The sequence below is a fragment of the Drosophila teissieri genome, chromosome 3R (assembly GCF_016746235.2).
Source record: "Drosophila teissieri strain GT53w chromosome 3R, Prin_Dtei_1.1, whole genome shotgun sequence".
NCBI lineage: Eukaryota > Metazoa > Arthropoda > Insecta > Diptera > Drosophilidae > Drosophila > Drosophila teissieri.
Window position 1 is genome coordinate 19,841,549 of NC_053032.1, and position 17,586 is coordinate 19,859,134.

Below are 17,586 nucleotides of genomic sequence, written 5' to 3' on the forward strand. Positions count from 1 at the left end.
ATGTCTTTGAAGCCGGCTGCTGGGATCCTTGAGTCCGTGGACCCCGAAGGCAGCGCAGAACCACTTCAGGTGTAGATGGAAAATGTAATTATTTCGTAGATTTGCTCCTGCCATAAAATAAACATGCGGAAGAACGGTTTTAGCAGATCCGCAGCCGCGGGATAAAAAGCTACCAAAAATCCGACGAGCACTTCAAAAGGACAAGCTCCCGAAATATTAAACGAACGTTTGGCTCTGCACAAGGAAAAAAGGAAAATTTTGTATTATTGTAACAAAAGCTTGTTTAAAGAAAGCGAGCATGATGATTATCCATAAACCATTCGAGTTTGTTAAAGTCTGACACGTATAAAGTTGAAATTCAAACTAAAATATATATTCTCAATGTTTTTCTGAGTGTTCACTCGAATAAATAGTTTCTGGCAAAATGAGTTCAACGTTTCTCAAATGAACTGCGAGCAAATAGCGAGGGGCGAATGAAAGATGGAGACGCAGACGGAGGCTGATGCTCATTAATTAAGGAAGTGGCAAATGAAAAGCCTGCGAAAAACGCTCCCAGGACGTCTTTTTTTGGTTACTGACCTGATGAGCAGACGCAACATTTCTGAGCTCATATATATACATATATATATGTAAGTTTGTAGGGTAAGGTAAGGTAAGCGCACTTGAATCAGGCAGGGGTGTAGTAGGTATGTATATAAATCAGTTTTATTTGCTTTCACTTGTTCTGCTCTAATATTTTTTTGGGCCACTCGCCCGGCATCATTTGTTTGCCTCGGCGTCGACAGCGGCTTGTGGCTTTCAACTGGTCCCCGGTCCCTGGTCCCCGATGCAGTTTGTTTTTCCCCCTTTTTTTGCTGCTCAAACAAAAACGTCGAAAATTAAATTATTAATTTATTGCCCGTTGCCTGGAATCCACAGCCACAGCCCCAGCTACAGCCGCAGTTTCTATGGACCATTCACTCGTGATTTCCAGAAAACCAGCCGGAAAAAAAACAAAAGCAAAAGCAAAACCAGAACCAGAAATAAGAGAAATTCACATTGCTGTGGCACAACATTTCGCGGTTTCCTTCGACATGCACCCTCGGCTCGCTAATTATTCATAAATTAGGCGCAGAAAGACGGGGGACTTCATTTGCCGCTTGTTTGTTTATTTAACAATTTGCTCGGCCGGCACAAGTGCGGCAAAATGTTCTTTGATTGGAGTTAATGTGCCGGCAGCAAGATGAATCGATGCTGGAAAAGGTTTTTGGAGTGGGTAAAGTTCTAATAATTAAGTAATAGCAACCCAGGCGATTATCAGATTCTGAGATGCTTATATTATAAATTTAGTTTATTTACTTACGATATTTCTCCGAATGGGGTGAATGCATCTTTCAGCTGTTGCGTTTCGATTTCGGCACTCAGATCGCCCACAAAAATGTGAAACTGTTCTGTAAAGACAAAAAAGCAAGACAAATTCAGCGGCAATTACGGTCTGGGCAAGAGTTAAACTATAGTTGCTTAGTCTCGCCATCGGGCGACCAGACACAACAGACCAACCAACAGACCGCACTCGACGATGGCCCAGACAGACACTTGAGATGGCCAAGATGGCCATGTGTGCCCCACCAAGTGGCGACTGCCTGAAATCGCAACGTGCAATTGTCCACCCCCGCCGAGTTTCCTCCTCCCCCAGTTGGCCGGTGTCTGTTGCTGATTTGGGGCTTGACATTATCAAATGCCCACTGTCAGCCGGGCTGCCTGGGATCTCGCCCCCGAATCCTAGCCCGGAATCATTTCCCTGAGACCCGTAGCCGGAGCCGGAGCCCGTCACTCCAGTTGCCACTTTGCTTGCCGGTTGTTGCCGGCTATTTTCGGCACTCCGGCTCCAGCTCAGAGCCCAGATACAGATGCAGAGTTTCTGGTTCCGCATCCGGTTGCAGCTGCAATCGCTGGGTGAAAAGTGCCAGGAGCCGGCTGCCAGGTGGACACGAGTGCCATCACAAGTGCGCCAACGTGTCATGTTTGCATGCACGCGCTGCCAGCAAACACGGGTCAACATCTATAAATAGGTTTGCTCGAAATTGCACTATGCACTTTCACTGCCATAATCCTGGTGCTAAAATTATGTTTAAGCTTTAAAGTACAGAATATTATAATTACACAAAACATTAGCAAAGTGATTTATGTAAAGTATTTAGCTTTGTTGATTAATCGAATAGTTTGGTTGATTTTATGAGGCTTGCCTGTACCCACAGACCAGCACAGACCATCCGGGATCCTGAAACTGCTTTTCGGCCCGCGTCCGTGCCAAAATGACATAGTTTCGCATTACAAGGAAATTGCACTTGAATGTGCCACATCCACACCCACACACACACCCACACCCACACCCATGGCAGCACCAACACCAACAACCCACGCCCCACCTCATCATGTGTGCAGTGGAAACAGAGTTGACAAATATGCCAAAAAAGAAAACTCCCTCAGCGACATGAATTACAATTCGAGTGGGTGGTGCTAGGTGGGTGGTGCTTGGTGGGTGGTGCTTGGTGGCTGGGCGGTGGTGCTGCGCGTCGTCCCGTAGCTGTGGTACTTTCATTTGTCCGTCCGTTTGTCCGCCGAAGCGGCAGGAAGTTGTGCTAAGCGTCATTTCCGTTGTTTTGAGTGATTGCAATTGAGATACGGTTTTTGCGGTTTCTTTTTTCGAGCACCGCTGGGGATCGCTGTCTCCCCGTGTCTGGCCAATGGAGCACGTGTCGACGGTTCTCTTTTCACTTAAGCGGTTTAAATTCCACTCGAAACGGATGTCTGCCTAATGTGCTGTAAAATGTGACCTTAAAGATTCACTCAGCAAAAAAGCGAGGGCCAGAAAAGCGAATTTTAAGGTACAAATAATTAATATTTAGCACACTATTTCACATAGGAACCTTCGGTTTACTACTCTCGTTATTCAAAGTAGTAAACTATTAATATACTTTTGAAATCAATCTTCTTTTATCAGATTGTATGTATCTTGAAACAGTTACTAATATAGTAAAAGTCTGATAAAGTGCAACCCCAAAACCCCATCAGTCACAAACAACATTGGTTGCCGTGTAGGTCACGCAAAAAGGATTAAAGGGAAAATATTTGACTGGGTCGGTCATTCGACTGGAATGGAATGTTGCCATTTTGATGTTGACACTCAAATGCCTTTATCTCGGTGGTAATAAATTGTTCGGCAAATCCCCCAAATCAATCGCTGACCAATTTATTTTATGCAATCTCTGCATCTGACACAACCCCAAACCCCTCCATTCCGAATCGAGCGAACCAAGCCAACAATTTATTGCCCTAACTAACAAAACTGCAGCTGCAATCGCTGCGTTTACAAACCTTCCCCTGACCTTTCACCCATTCAGCTCTGCCCCGCTCGAAACAAAAACACAACCGCGCCGAAAACAAATGCACATTAAATCTGCACCAGTTACAAATTCTTGTTGGTTTTAGTCAACTGGTCAGTCGCAAAACAATTTGGACAGCGCATTTTATTTGCCAGCGGCAGATTTTTCAGCGCTTTTCCGCGCTCTGTGTGGGCCATTCAACGGGGGGGTCCGGGGCCAATTAAGTTCCAGTCCATAAAATTTGCATCAAAAGGCGACCATTGACCTTTGGGCGTGTCCATAATTAAGAGTCCAAAAATATACCCATCCGGATATACAGTTCGGCTCCACAATTAAAGAGTCCGCACTCCGCGGCTCCATTAAAAGCCGGGCCAACTTCCCAGCGAGCGGGCATAAAGCAGCTGGCCAAAAGGAATTCACAGCCAAACACCAGAGCACGAAAATGAGCGAACATCAACGACTTGGGCTTGTGGGGTTTGTGGGCTTGGGAGGGAAATGCCGGTTGGTACGTAATTCGACATAAAAATATCGTAAATCTTAAATTAGAAATTTCGCACATTAAAAACTTGGAAATTGCATTTGGCTTTCTGGCTTCAACTTGGTCGTAAGCTCGCATTCAGGCAAAAGGCGGGAAATTCAAGCGAAAAACATCCCAAAATCTACATGAGAAAAAATTAAGTGGTTACAATTAAGAAAGCTTACAAACAATAAAGTGAAAATCAAAGTAAATAGATCATAAATAAGGTTACTTTTTCGTATAAAAAAGTGTTTATTTTGAAGTAATTTATTAGTTAACCAATTTCATGAACCAGCAGCCTTTTATTTCAAGTGCAGAAGTATTTTGGCCCGATTCTGTTTATATTGCTATGTGTATGTGTGGCAAACAAACGAAGCTTGAGCCAAAGTCGGCGAGGAATCAAGGATCCCCGGACTGGCCTGCATAATGCCCATTGGCGCACATTTTTAATGAGTTGGACATAAAAAAGTTTTAGCTTTTGAAAAGCTGCTGTTGAAATGAAGCCAATGAAACAAACCCTCACAAACACCCAAAGCTCGAGGGAAAATGCGGAAAAGGACGCTGATGAACTGAGGCCTGGTCTGCGGACCATTGTCTCTGCGGGGATTTGAGTGTTGTCCTGCATGTCGTCTGCTGTTTTATTGCATAATCGTGAGTCAATCAGCGGCCAGAGGGAATCCTTGCCGGTTCCTCCAGCTTCTCCAACTCCTCCTCCCCTTTATCCTGCACCACCCACCTCCAACTGCCACCCTCCTTTAATATTCATCCCCTGTTCCAGTTGATCACGCATTCGACGCTAGTTCGACCTTCATCAATGCACGTCAGCTAATAAATACGTGCTGCATTTTGCCTTACCTCCCAAGAGGAAAAGAGCCAGTGAACAAAAGGGGAATTGTTCCCCCATGCAATTAAATTTCACTTCAGCTATACCAGTTCGCTTTAATTTGCCGAATTTAATTGAATTGCGAGCACATCAAATTGCGCATACGCCCCGTGGTACGCAAACACACATACCGTGTGTGTGTGTGTGTGCGGATGGAAAAAGTTGAAAAACATTGGTTTGCGATAAAAGTGCACACTAAATTCGTTGAAATTATAGATTTGTATGGTAATGCGTTTCAATTTGCCAGCATTTCTAATTCATTTCCGCCGCTCTCTCGATTATCGAACCAAATTCAAATGATGAGGCATTAAATGAGAAGTGGCTATCTAAACGGCTTTGTCCTCAATTTGGCTAAAATTTGGTAAATTGGCAGTTCGCGGTCGATCAATGGACAATCAATGCAGTACTACGGTACTATATGAACTTGTAATGGTACTGATTGTTGTTTATGTATCTTTTTGAATTTGTTTAATAAGAAATAGGATGATAGGATATCATATTTACTTTGAATAGTAAACACTATACACCATAATTTATATAGAAATGGGATAAGAAATAGGATGATATGATATCTTATTTACTTTGATTAGTATGTTAAACATCATAATTTATATATCTTCAAGCATTTTGAATATGAGATGAATGAGCACGGACAGATGTATCCGAGTTGCATGATCACAGTATTGCAAGGTGTTGCATAAGCTGTAGTCATGTTTTTTGTTGGCTTTTCTTCCTTCGCGCACTTGAACTGTTTTTTCTCGGCTCTTTTTTTTTGGCGGCTGTCCAAACCGGAGTGACTACAAATGTGGTTGAAATGTGCGCGAAAAGCGGCAAACCGCAAAAGTAGCTGAACAAACACAAATGTGCCAGGCCAAATCGACAGAGAAAAAGCGATAAAATGGGTTGTGGAACGGAGGTAAACACTACTACATGTTCGCCGACAAATGTGACGGACATGGACATGTGTATGCCCCCACACACCCCCCTGCCCACCACTCACCTACCACCCTCAATCGTCGGCAGAAAATGCAAAATGCAAACACAAATATAAACACAGATGCTAACTAACCACATCAACATATCTGCCTGTGTGAAGTTTAGACTGTTGTGCAAACATATGAAAATGGAGATTTTCACAACGCTCCATTTTGATGTATTTTGCTCGAAAATGATGTTACGAATGCCACTTGTATTTGCATCGCTCGAAAAGCCCCAGCAATTATATCGCAAAAAAGAAGAAATCGCAGTACATTTTCCATGCGAACCCTCGACATTGCAAATGCATGGCCTCTTGAATTAAATCAACAGCGGCTCAAGCTGAAATTGCCGTGTAAACGAAAAATGGGAGTACATCCCGGTACATCCCCGATCCATTTTCGAGTGCCCCGGGCCATATTATAGCCAGGGGCAACGCATCTGCTGGAGAGTCCTTGCCGTCCATTGTTGTCCGAATGTAATTCATGGCTCAGCCAGACAACTCGCATCGTCAAGCTTTTCGGCTATAATACATGCGGAATAGCAGATAAGCAGGGGAAATGGCATATAAAGGTGCAGCTCCAGGCTAAAGTTTAAATTTTATGAACTGCAGTGAAATTTTGCAGAAGTATTTAACTAGCAAAGGAAGGAGACTTTAAATTTGCTTTAATATATATTTTAAGTTGAGCTCTTCACAGATTGTTACCCAGATACTGATACATTTGTAAAGTGCAAGCGAGTTATTAAAGCGCTTTAAATGCTTCCAACTCCCAATGGTTTTCCGGCGGAACCACTACTTCTGTTTATCGAAGTGAACTATGCATTTTGGGAGCCAAGTTTCCCTTTGTTGTTTACATTGTCAAATGGATTTGGTTTGGAGCCGCCGTTTGCACCGCCGCCGTTAAAAGCGAAGCGTAAAAGTGCCACAAAAGTTGAGAGCGCGGGTTGGGGGCTAAAAGCGAATGGATTAAAACACGTGAAGCACGCGACCTCAAAGCGCATTATTTGTTGTAAAAAAAAGTATTACACACACTCGCACACACACAAATTCCAGGGCTGAAACGAAATGGCAGTCACACACAGAGGGAAAACGAGTGAAACGAACGGCAGGGAAAACCTAATAAGCTTTTGTGCAATTGCAAGCCATTGTGCTGCAGCTAAAGCCCGGCCAACCAACAGAAAGCTAATTCAAACACCTGCCACAAAAGGTAGGAAAAAGCCGAGTGTGAGTGCGAGTGTGTGTGTGTGAGTGAGAGCTGAGAATATGCAAACGTCGAATGAAACGTCGAGAAAAAAGAAGGGAAAAAAGCGAAAGGATTTTGCCAGCCACAAATGCATGCAGCGCGTAACATTTAGCCTGCTGCAGCGGTGGTTTGGTGGTGCGGTGGTGCGATGCCTGTGGTGGTGCATTAACACATGCGCCAATAAGTATGCAATGCGCTGTGACATTTTTAACGCGCCCCACAAAGACAGCAGCAGGGCGACAACAATGCCTCTATCTGCGCTCCTTCTCGTTTGCCGTCTGTTGCACAGGAAATCACGATTACAGAGAGTCGAAAGCAGCGCTACACTGGGCAAAAATCAACTTAAATGGTTATGATATATGGTTATAATAACTTAGGTAAAGAAAAGCTTGAAAGTCTACTTTAGTAACATTTAAATAGCTTCTAATATGTTTTAAGGCATTCTTTGCTATGCAACATCACCTATTCTTAAATTACCTGTTATGGTATTTAATAGTACGCAGTTCTAAGCAGACATCTTTATCACTGATTTGAAACCACTTAACGAACTATTTTTTTCGCTCTGCATAAGCAGCATCAGTTGCATGTGGAATATGTGAGCGTGTCGCTGTTTGTTGAGTGACAAAATTAGATTTAAATATGCCCGCCCGCAAACGCCTCTTGGCGAAATGTCACCGCATGTCCTGCGCTTTCTCCTGCCTTCACTTCGGCTCCTTCCTTCTGCTCCTGGCAACTCTCGTCCCGATGAAAATGAGCTATCGGCGGAGTGAAGTGTTTTTGTCGCGCATATGGGACGCCGGCATTTTGCTGATTGTTTTTTATTTTTATTTTATACAGCGAAAGCGGAAAGCCGAAAGTTTTCACTAGGGCTTATAGAAAAATCAATTCCCTATCCATACACACGCTTATGCGAAAAGTTTTCCCATGAAACTTGAGTCGTTTTCCCCTCACCCACACAATGCACAATGGCTGTAAGCCACGAGGGGATTACATATTTCCAATATGATTATTTACGTTTGATAATTACTATAAGAGCTCTGTAAGCCATTATGAAATATTGATCTGGCCTTAGGGCTTAGCGCTCATTAAAAAACACTTGGTTGGATTTCTTTGTTTCATTGTTTCATTTCTTATTTTTTTGGCAACAGCTCCTTTCATTTCCGCCCATTGTCTGTCAATCGGCTGGGATCGCCTTGGCTTGAATCCGCTGCCAGTGTCTTTGTCATTATGAAACGTAAAACGAAAACGATTTACAGTAATGCCAACACTTTGCCGCCCTGCCAGTGTCCCGGCGCTGCCACCTTCCCATCGTCCTTGTCGCCGCCCGACATTGTTGTTAAATGAAGAAAGTATTTTTCAAATGCGAATTTCCGTTATGCTCCTCGTTCTCGACATGAAGACATTTTTGACTATTGTCTGGCAGAGCAGCGAGCTGAAAGTGGAATCTCTGAAGCAGCCGAAAACAGCAACAAAGTCGGTGCACTTCAAAAAAAAAATGTGCACCTTTTAAGCAGTTTATTTGTATTTTGTTTGCATAAGTTAGTTGTCTTGTTCTTAAAATATTTTTAACTAGTTTGAGCTCTGAGCTTACATTTTGTTGAGTAAGTACTGTGCAGATTTTCGAACAGTGTACAAAACTATTGCCACTGACAACGAAAGACGATGAGCACGACGGCACGACGCTGATGATGGCAAGCGTTTCCGCTTTTGTTGTTGTCACCGTTGTCGCTGCCTCAGTTGTTGTTCTTGTTGCCCTGGTTGCTGGTTGCTGTGCGCGGGACACACAAAACATTGAATGACATTATCCTTTATTGCTTATCCCACGCCTTGTTCCGAGTCCTGTGGCCCGCGTTAGCAGCTGCCACGCAAAATGGACGAAGAAAGTCTCCTCGGGTGGGGGCAAAAAGTCAAAAGGGCATACGCGGCGTATGCGTAATATTAACTAGAACTTGCAGGACAAGTGGTGTGGTGTGTGTGTGTGAGCGTGTGTATAGTGGGGTGAAAAGATCGAGGGCAGCCGCATTGTGTCCACCAGGACAAACTTTTTCATTTCCCCGCGGAAAAATTTTCAAAAAAATTTCATTTCCCAACGACTGAAGGAAAACTTTGCACCAAAGACATAGAAACTAGTTAGGAGTGCGGATACAAGGGGGCGCAGGGGGGTTTAGTGGAAAGTGGGGCCAACAAAGCTGAAAAAGTCATGTCGTTTCATTTCCCCTCACCATCCCCCCACCATCCACTCATTCACTTACACACACAAACACACACACACACACAAACGCATTTCACGAAATAAAGTATTCAAATAAAATATGCTAAAATCTTTGAAGTACTTCAAATAGCAAAACGTAGAAAAAGAACCCAAACGAAACGAACAAAAAGAATACGCCACACAGAAACAGTCAAAAACTTTTCATACGAAAAGGGATATAGAATCGCAGTGAGAGGAGCGGTGCTGATGTGGTGGTGGAGGAAAATGGGAAAGCCAGGGAAAGCAAACTCGGCATAAAAGGCATCGAGAGAAATAAAGAAATGGCAGGCGAAATGGCAATAGCCAGGCACAAAAAGTAAATATCGTTTATGTTGTCATAACGCGCAATGCCCTGCAGCCAACACTGCCACCACTACCATCACTAGCACCACCGCCCAGAAATCCACCCAACCACCCACAGATTGAGCTCGGTGCGCCACAGCCTTATCATTTGAATTTTCCGGCGACGTGTTTGTCGAGCTGGAGCCGATAAAGATGCGATAAAGTGAGAACAAGTTGTCGGGCAGCCGGAGAAAAGTTTTGACCGAATTCTGACTTTTGCCCGGCTTGACTTGACTGACATTATTCGGCCAGCAGAATTGGCAATTTGTGTAAATTATTGCCTCAACTTTTTCCCCGACGAAAACTTCTCCTTCAAATTAATATGACGTTATAGGAATTTATTTGATTATTTCAACCGTTTGACGACTTACTGCATGCGTCCTCCTTTGCAGCATACTTAATTAAGCAGAAGCGTTGCACAAAAGTTTACCGAAAATTGTATTAAAAATTCATATTTGCCTCGAAATGTGTGCGTTCGTGTGTTCGTCCGCACACATGTAAAACTCACAGCTGTTAGATTTAATTTGACTGCAAATAATATATGAACAAAGCGGGTATTTGCCTTGTGCTGGTGGGAAAACTCGGCTCAAACTCAAACACTCGACACTTTGGCAACGAAAACTGTTAACGGAAAATGTGTGTGTGTGTGTGTGTGTGTGTAATGCCCGGCAGGCGGCTGAATTTATGCATTTTAAATGATATGTGAGAGTTTTGGGTTCCGGGTGAGGCGGCTGCAACAATATTTGGATTTGCCAATGTGTCGGCGCTCTAGCGGAATAACCAGCCATGTTTGCATTTCAACAAAATGCAGCCAACTTTTAGGCGCAAATTGTCGGCAGATTATATTGTCCTGCCTGTCAGGATATGTGTGATTCTCTATACGAGTGTGGGTGTAAGTGTGTGTATGTGCACTAATGCAGCGGCAAGTCTGCTGGAAATTATCCACATGCCAGACGATTTTCCATGGCAGTCTCTGATATTTGTTTTTAATTTTTCCACGCATTTCTTTTCGCTCTGTGTGCTTTCAATTATCATTGTTTTGATTATTATTTTAATGTTTTGCACAAACATTTAGCTCATCCCAATTCTGCGACACATCTGCATCTGCTGTCACATTTGTCTGTGCTCCCCTTCATATCGTGATGTTGTTCGTTAGCCGCTTTTGTTTCGTTATTATTTATAATATTCGTTTGTTTTCGGGGCACACCAACTTTATCAGTGATTTAGAGTTTATTTTAAACGTGAGTTTATTCATAATTAAGATCTTGAACACATGTTCTTTACTTTAAAGATAGTTTATGTTTCTACCTTCTTTTTTTTGTTTGTGTTATCAATTCTTTTGGCACCTGTGCCACATGTCATGGAAATCCCTTGAAGCGTTATGTAACTCAATCATCTGTGCATGCCCAGCAGTTGTGAGCTTGATTTTCAAAAGAAAAATATCCTTTTTCCTTGGCTTTTACCTATTCTCACTTTAAACGTGTCATTCGATTTTTCCTCGCCCACGGATTACTTTGCGAAGGGACTCACATTTCCAGCGTTTGCTTCGTCAAATTGTCATATCGAATTTAGCTGGTCAACAAACTGCATTGATTTTGAATGTCCTGGTCACGTTTATTGTGCAATCCCGGCAATAACGTTCAATTTGCCCAAGACCCAACAAGTCTGAAAGAAATCGAGTCAAACGGCAAGGCGGAGTACACCGCAAATGCAGTTCAATTCGGGCAATTAGAACAAAGACAATCCCAATTTGATTTGTGCTATGCCTGCAGAAAAGCAGTGATGGCATAAAAACTATATTTTGCCTCTGAAAATATAGAAGTTGCCAGCTAAGAGTCCTTAGAAAAAAGTATTGCGTTTAAGTTTCAGGTTTAAGTTTCTTTCTTTCTTTACTTTCAGACTAACAAGTTCAATAAAAATGCAAAAATAATATTGACAAATATGTGGATACACAGCAATCTAAGAGGCTTCTCATCACTGCAGACAACGTGTCGTATGCGCAACGCAAACGCATGCAACTGCCACTGCAACTCTTTTTCTGCATGTGGCTCAATTCACGTCGGCCCTCCCCTGGCAGGCAACTTAAAGCGAGCCAAGGCAAGCCACATTTATTGATGTCTCAATTTCCTTCGCCAAATCACCTATTACAAATCGACAGCCAGCTTTGTTGGTTCTTACAACTGGTCGTGATGGTGCTGGTATTGGTGGTGCTGCAGCAATTCGTACAAATTTGGCTGGCAAATAAAGCGCCTGGAAAAGCTGGAAATGTAAAAATTACCCTTCTGGCTGGTAATGGTTGGCAATTTGTTTGGCTCTTGCCGTTGCCATTTTGGCCATTGCACAAACTGCAGATACGTGTGGGTGGAATGGGCGGTGTGGGTGGCATGGTGGTATGTATGGTGGTTGTAGCTACACTCATTTGAGGTGAAATTGATAAGAGTGGTGCCTTTTATGCCTCATTTCCAATAGTTGGTAAGACCCCGGCGCACTGATAGCAGTTTGATCATTCCATTACAGCTCGCTGCTGCTTGAAGCAATTTGCCACAAATTTCAATCAAACGTGCTCGCTAAAAAGTTGCCATAAGTTGCACCACCCACTCAGGTGGCGGTGGCCACGCCCCATTCGCCGACTCCCACCACTTACAGCTAACAAACTTTTACATTAAGACATTAGCGAAAAACTTATTTTTTCCCTCCTTTTTTGCTGCCCTTTCCAGCGCTGTTTGCGATTTTTCTCTCATTCGGTTGCAGCTGCAACAACTTTCGCTCGAACTAATTTCTTATTTGTTTGGCTCTTGCGGTGCAGCGTGGAAAACTGCGAGGAACTGTGGAAGAGTGCGGGGGAAAGCTGTGGGGAAAACTGCGATTGCCATGTGGCAGCGACTGGCCGGCAAATGGAGTGCTCCATTTTCATTTGCTCGCCCTCTCACTTTTGCCGGCCAGCGGGATATTGCACATGAAAAACTTTTCGTATTTTCATTGGCTTTGATTCGGTTTTGCAAATGGCTTAGCATTGTTGAGGAGTCGAGAGTTAAGAGCTGATTGGATGATCTTTCGATGGCCGTGCAGTCGTAATGGCGAATAATGCTAATGAAGGCAGCTGCGCAACGAATTAAATTTTAGTTTTTGCCTAATTACGCGGATTTGTATGCATACCAAGCAGCTGCTTTTAACTGCAGTAATTCTTAAAAGTGTAGCTTTTCAATCTCTTAAATTGAAGCAGCTGAGAATGATCAAATCATTGCCTTTCAACCTCCTAAGCTGCACTGTCTGATCCATTTCATCCGCAGATATTATTTCCTCTCCATTTCCCGGCCACCGCAGCCTTGACATTTTCCCCACCCCGCAGCACTTAAAAAATGCAAAACGCGTTAATGGCAGCCTGGGCAGCACCTGTGCCACATTGGGTGGTGCAACGGGTGCACGGGGAGTGCAGAGTGATGGTGTCCACGTTATGGCTCGCTGCCGTTTTTGCACCACAGCAACGCACTTGGCTGCGCTACGCAATTTCCGTTTCCGGTTGCGCAGAACGAGGGCCAAAGGCAGACAACTGCAGGACAACATCCCGGCCTCATCCTTGCCAGCCATTTGGCGCACAAACAATCCGTTAACACTTTTCTGCGCTGCTCTTTTCTCTTTATACCCTCCCACCACCACCCTCTTTGTCTTTTGCAACTTTGTGGCCCTTGTTTCGGGGTTTCCGGGCTGGGAAAACTCCTGTTGCTGTCGCTGACGCGACTCCAGGTTGTAAATTTCCATTAAATGTGCATTTTTGTACAAGTTTTTGAATTAAACTTTTTTCGCCTTGGCCATAGCTCAGCTGAGCTGCCTGGCTGGCTGCCTGGCTGGGTGGCTGTAAAAGCGACTGTCGGGCTTTTAGCCCGCTGCGCCATTGCTTGGCCATCTTGGCCAGCAGCTCGGGCGAAAAGTTTGCACCGAACTGAAACAAGTTCATTTCCGTGGCTCTCATTATTTTGCCAAGTGCAGCAGATACGTTACGGGTAACTACAGCCCAAGTAGCGAGCAACGTAGTGTACGTTAAATGTGGGTTGGATTAAATGAGAAATGTGTTAGAAGTGAACAACGATATTCAACATTCCTACTAAAATATTATGCATTCTGTAGCTAATTCCTTTTAGACTAATATAAGTGCACCGCCACCTAATTTCTGTCCCCATTGCTCAGTGGTCGTTTTCTCGCCATGTTTAATCGCTGGTCCGAAATTTGTTAAGCTTTCGCTTTCAGCTGCAGGCGAATGTTATAATTTTGCACCCGCCCACCATTTTTCTGGCCACCACATGCACATCCGGATCCACATCCTCAACCTCAGCCACATCCACATGCTGCATCTGACGCTGACTGGGCGAGTCGTAAAAATCTCCCGAAGGGTCAGGCTAAGTGGGGCACTTGACCGGGGTTCAGGGGATTCCCAGAGCGGTGCTGGCATGCTATTACTTTTAGAATATGACCGAAACATGCAAAAGATTTCTCGCTAGCAGTTTTGCCAAAGGGCCAGAGACAATGCAGCCATGGCTTGACACTGAAAAATGTGAAAATTATGCAGCAAACATTAAAGAAACTATGTAAATTGGCTGCTCCTTCTTCTTCTGCTGCTGCTCCTTCTGCCGGGGGGCGTGGCCTCTGAAGGGGCTGATTTCCCTCCGCCCCCCCGGCAACAACTTTACTGCCCTAACCCGATGCCATCAAATTTGATTCCCGTGGCAAGTTTGACTCACGCCTAATGGTTTTAATTAAGCGACTGCAACTCCGACTCGTGAGTTGCATGTCATGCATGAAATTCATTAGGTTCTGCCGACGTCTGCTTAGTGTCTTACTCGAGAGTCGCGCTTTTCCAGCTTCCTTTGATATACTTATACTTGGCATTTTCTTAAGCAAAAACTTTGCTGGCAACTAAAACCAAACTTGACATAGTTTCGGCAAAAATTGCAGCTAAAAACTTACTTAATTTCTGCCAACTGCACTTACTCTGCACCAACTGTCGCCGTTGGGGTGGTTATACTACTTATTTTCCTTACCCTACACAGAGAGAAAAAACGGCAAAAAAAAAGGAACTATTTTGGGCCTTAGCGATCGAAAAAATTATCAAACGTGATGAGTTATACTTTGCTGATTTCGTAGTTTAATTTCCAATCGTTTGAGGTCATTGGCACTTAAATCGGACACCTTTAATTTTTTGACAGTTTTTGCTAAATTTAATGATGGTACCCCTTATAAAAAATGAAAAAATTCGAAAAAAAATATTTTTTCCTAATCATCAAAAATATGAAATGGATCATTAGCCATGGTTTTCCGCTGCATAAAACAGTCTATACTTTGAGTCTGCGACCTAATTTGATCAAATTAAAGGTAAATCTCGACTTTTAAAATTAACTTTTTTTTAATGCCCATTGCCTAAATTTCCATCAATAAAATAATTAGTATTTTAGCCATAGCAACCGATAAAATTAACCAAAAGTAGAATGTCATACCTTTTTATGCTCGTAGCTTAATTTCCAATCGAATGGCACTATTGGCATTTAATTCAGAAAAAATTTACTTTTTTATCGATTTTTGCAAATTTTGATGATGTACCCCTTACAAAAATATTACAAATTGGAAAAAAAAATTTTTCTTGTTTAAACTTAAAAAAGTAATATAGGTTGTTAGCTTAGATTATAAACAGCACAAAACAGTATCTTTTTCGACTCTGCGACTTAATTTGACCAATTTTCAGCTATATAACCACACGAAATATTTGTTTTGGAATGATAAACCTGGCTCAGCTCGTACTTTTGTACTTTCTGCAATGTATGAATAGAAATTTTCGGTTAGTGCACCCGCACTCCTGGAGGTGCACACACAGAAACACTGAAACACAGACACACATGGCACTCTTATTTGCATAGTTAGTCAAGTTTTCTTTGGCCCAATGGGGAATGGCCGAGAACGGGGTCGGGCGTTTGGGCCAAGACAGTGGCAACTACTGCTTCCCGCATGTGAAGAGTCCACTCACTTTGACACTATTTCAACAGGCAAATAAACATGGGGCAGCGGGGGTGCGGCCGTCTTTTATTTATCTTTGACACTTGCTAATTTTTGCCGAGTTGTTGATGAAAATATTTTGCCTGGCAAGTGTCAACTTCTTAAGTTGTTTAGCAACCAAATACAACGAATTTAACTTGGCTGTCGAGGAGGTGGCTTGCCAACTCCACTGACAGTCGCATTTCGCAGCAGAAATTAGCCCGTCTAATAGCGGAGATGACATGGCCAAGGAATTTTCGCTAAGCAACACACACAGTGGATGAAATGATGCTGAAATCTGTGCGACGCTCTAATGATTGTTCATGTCAACAATTTGCAAAACTAAATGAACACATTTCGCAGTCATAAATTATGCAATAGAACGTAGCAGCCACCAGCTAGCATTTGGCCCACAAACACATGTGTGTGCCAGTTGCCAGTTGCCAGTTGGCAGTTGCCAGTTGGCAGCAACTTGTTAGCCAACTAGGAGACTGAGCTGAAACTCGGCTGGCCATAAAACACAAAATACGAAACGGAAAGCGACGGCAAGACACGGAGCCTGTTGAGGCCAACATGGCATACTGACAACATGTGTTCTGAGGTGAAGCTTATAAATAAATTATTGATAAGCATCTGGCATAGAGGAAACGTCAAAAGTTGTATGCTTAAATAAGCAAGGAAAGGCAGCGGCAGAGGGAAACTTGTTGTGCTGGCTTTTGAATTTTTAAATGCATTGAAATTACTGCGGGAAAATCTAGACTAAGTAGGATGAAAATTTAAATTGCACACCATCGCCATAGCCATCGCCATCGCCATCGTCATCGTCATCGCCATCGCAGAGGAACACAAGGCGAAACGAGGGCAAACTTTTAGCAAGTTTGTTGCGCATTTTTAATTAATTTTCTTGCCTTCCTCGCCGCGCCCAAAGGCATGCTATAGAATTTTTTCGCGTCGGCTTTTAGCCATATTTAAACGGCTCACACTGCAGTGTGCCTGTGTGCAAGGATATGTGGGTATGTGTGTGTGTGTGTGGTGCATTGACATGTCAATAAGAAATGAAAATGAATATGAAGACGTGTGCGAGCTGCCCGCTTGCCTGCCAGCCTCCTGAACATCGACGGCGTTGCAATTAAAATTGTAAGACAAATTAAAAACCCGGAGCACACTGGGAAAAACTTTTGTCAAACAGTGTAGAAACAGATCCAGTCAACGCAAGCAAAGATCTGTGTTAAGGATGCAACAAAAGCGATTGTTTAATCTTCGGAGCATGCTACACCTTTATTTGTGAATTCTAGATTGTCTGGCTCCTTTTTATTTCAGTGCACACACGTAACACTTGCAAATCCTGCAGCAATAAGCCTAGAAGCGGTGGGAGTGAAAAGATTTGCACTTGGCTGCTGATTGCAGTTGCCGCCTCGTGTCCTCAATTTGACATTTATGCGAGCGCAGGCAAGCGATCCTTAATCGAAGCAACTGCGATTCCTTTCTTGCCAATCGTATGCACGCCTACACATGCACGAGTGCGTGTATGTGTTAGCCAGCATACACTTGTACACTCGTATCGGAGGCCAGAGGCCAGAGGCCATGGCAAAGTTTGACATCCTCCTTCGTACGCAACTGAAACTTTTAATTAATTTATTTTGCCCAGCTCTCGCTTTGTCCCGCTGACGTTGTCTGTTTGCCGTTTTACCCGGCAGAGCCTCAATAAATGTTTTTGCCCTGACCATAAATGATTTATTTGTTATTTATGCGTGCCATGTTGGACAAGTGATGGCTCCTTCCTTCGACGGCACAATCAGTCCAGTCAAACAACTTTATTTAATGTCAAAGTAAACACGCCGTCACAGCCTCTTCGCTCTGCAGATGGTGCACTCAAAAAAGTATTTTCAACTTCTTAAAAGTGGAATAACCAATAGTTACAATTTGAGTACATGAAGTACTGCAGTTAACTTGATAACTTCTTGCTCTTTTATTCGTTTTTATAGAAA

The 17,586-nt window shown here is 43.3% G+C and overlaps 1 protein-coding gene across 1 annotated transcript in view; it reads right to left on the bottom strand.

Annotated features, from left to right (window-relative positions):
- The window catches only part of LOC122619344 (nucleolysin TIA-1), a 96,998-nt gene that overhangs the window by 45,542 nt on the left and 33,870 nt on the right, over positions 1-17,586 (bottom strand). Inside the window, exon 3 of the mRNA XM_043796210.1 lies at positions 1,343-1,430. Coding sequence (XP_043652145.1) covers positions 1,343-1,430 — 88 coding nt within the window. The remainder of the gene's footprint in view (positions 1-1,342; positions 1,431-17,586) is intronic.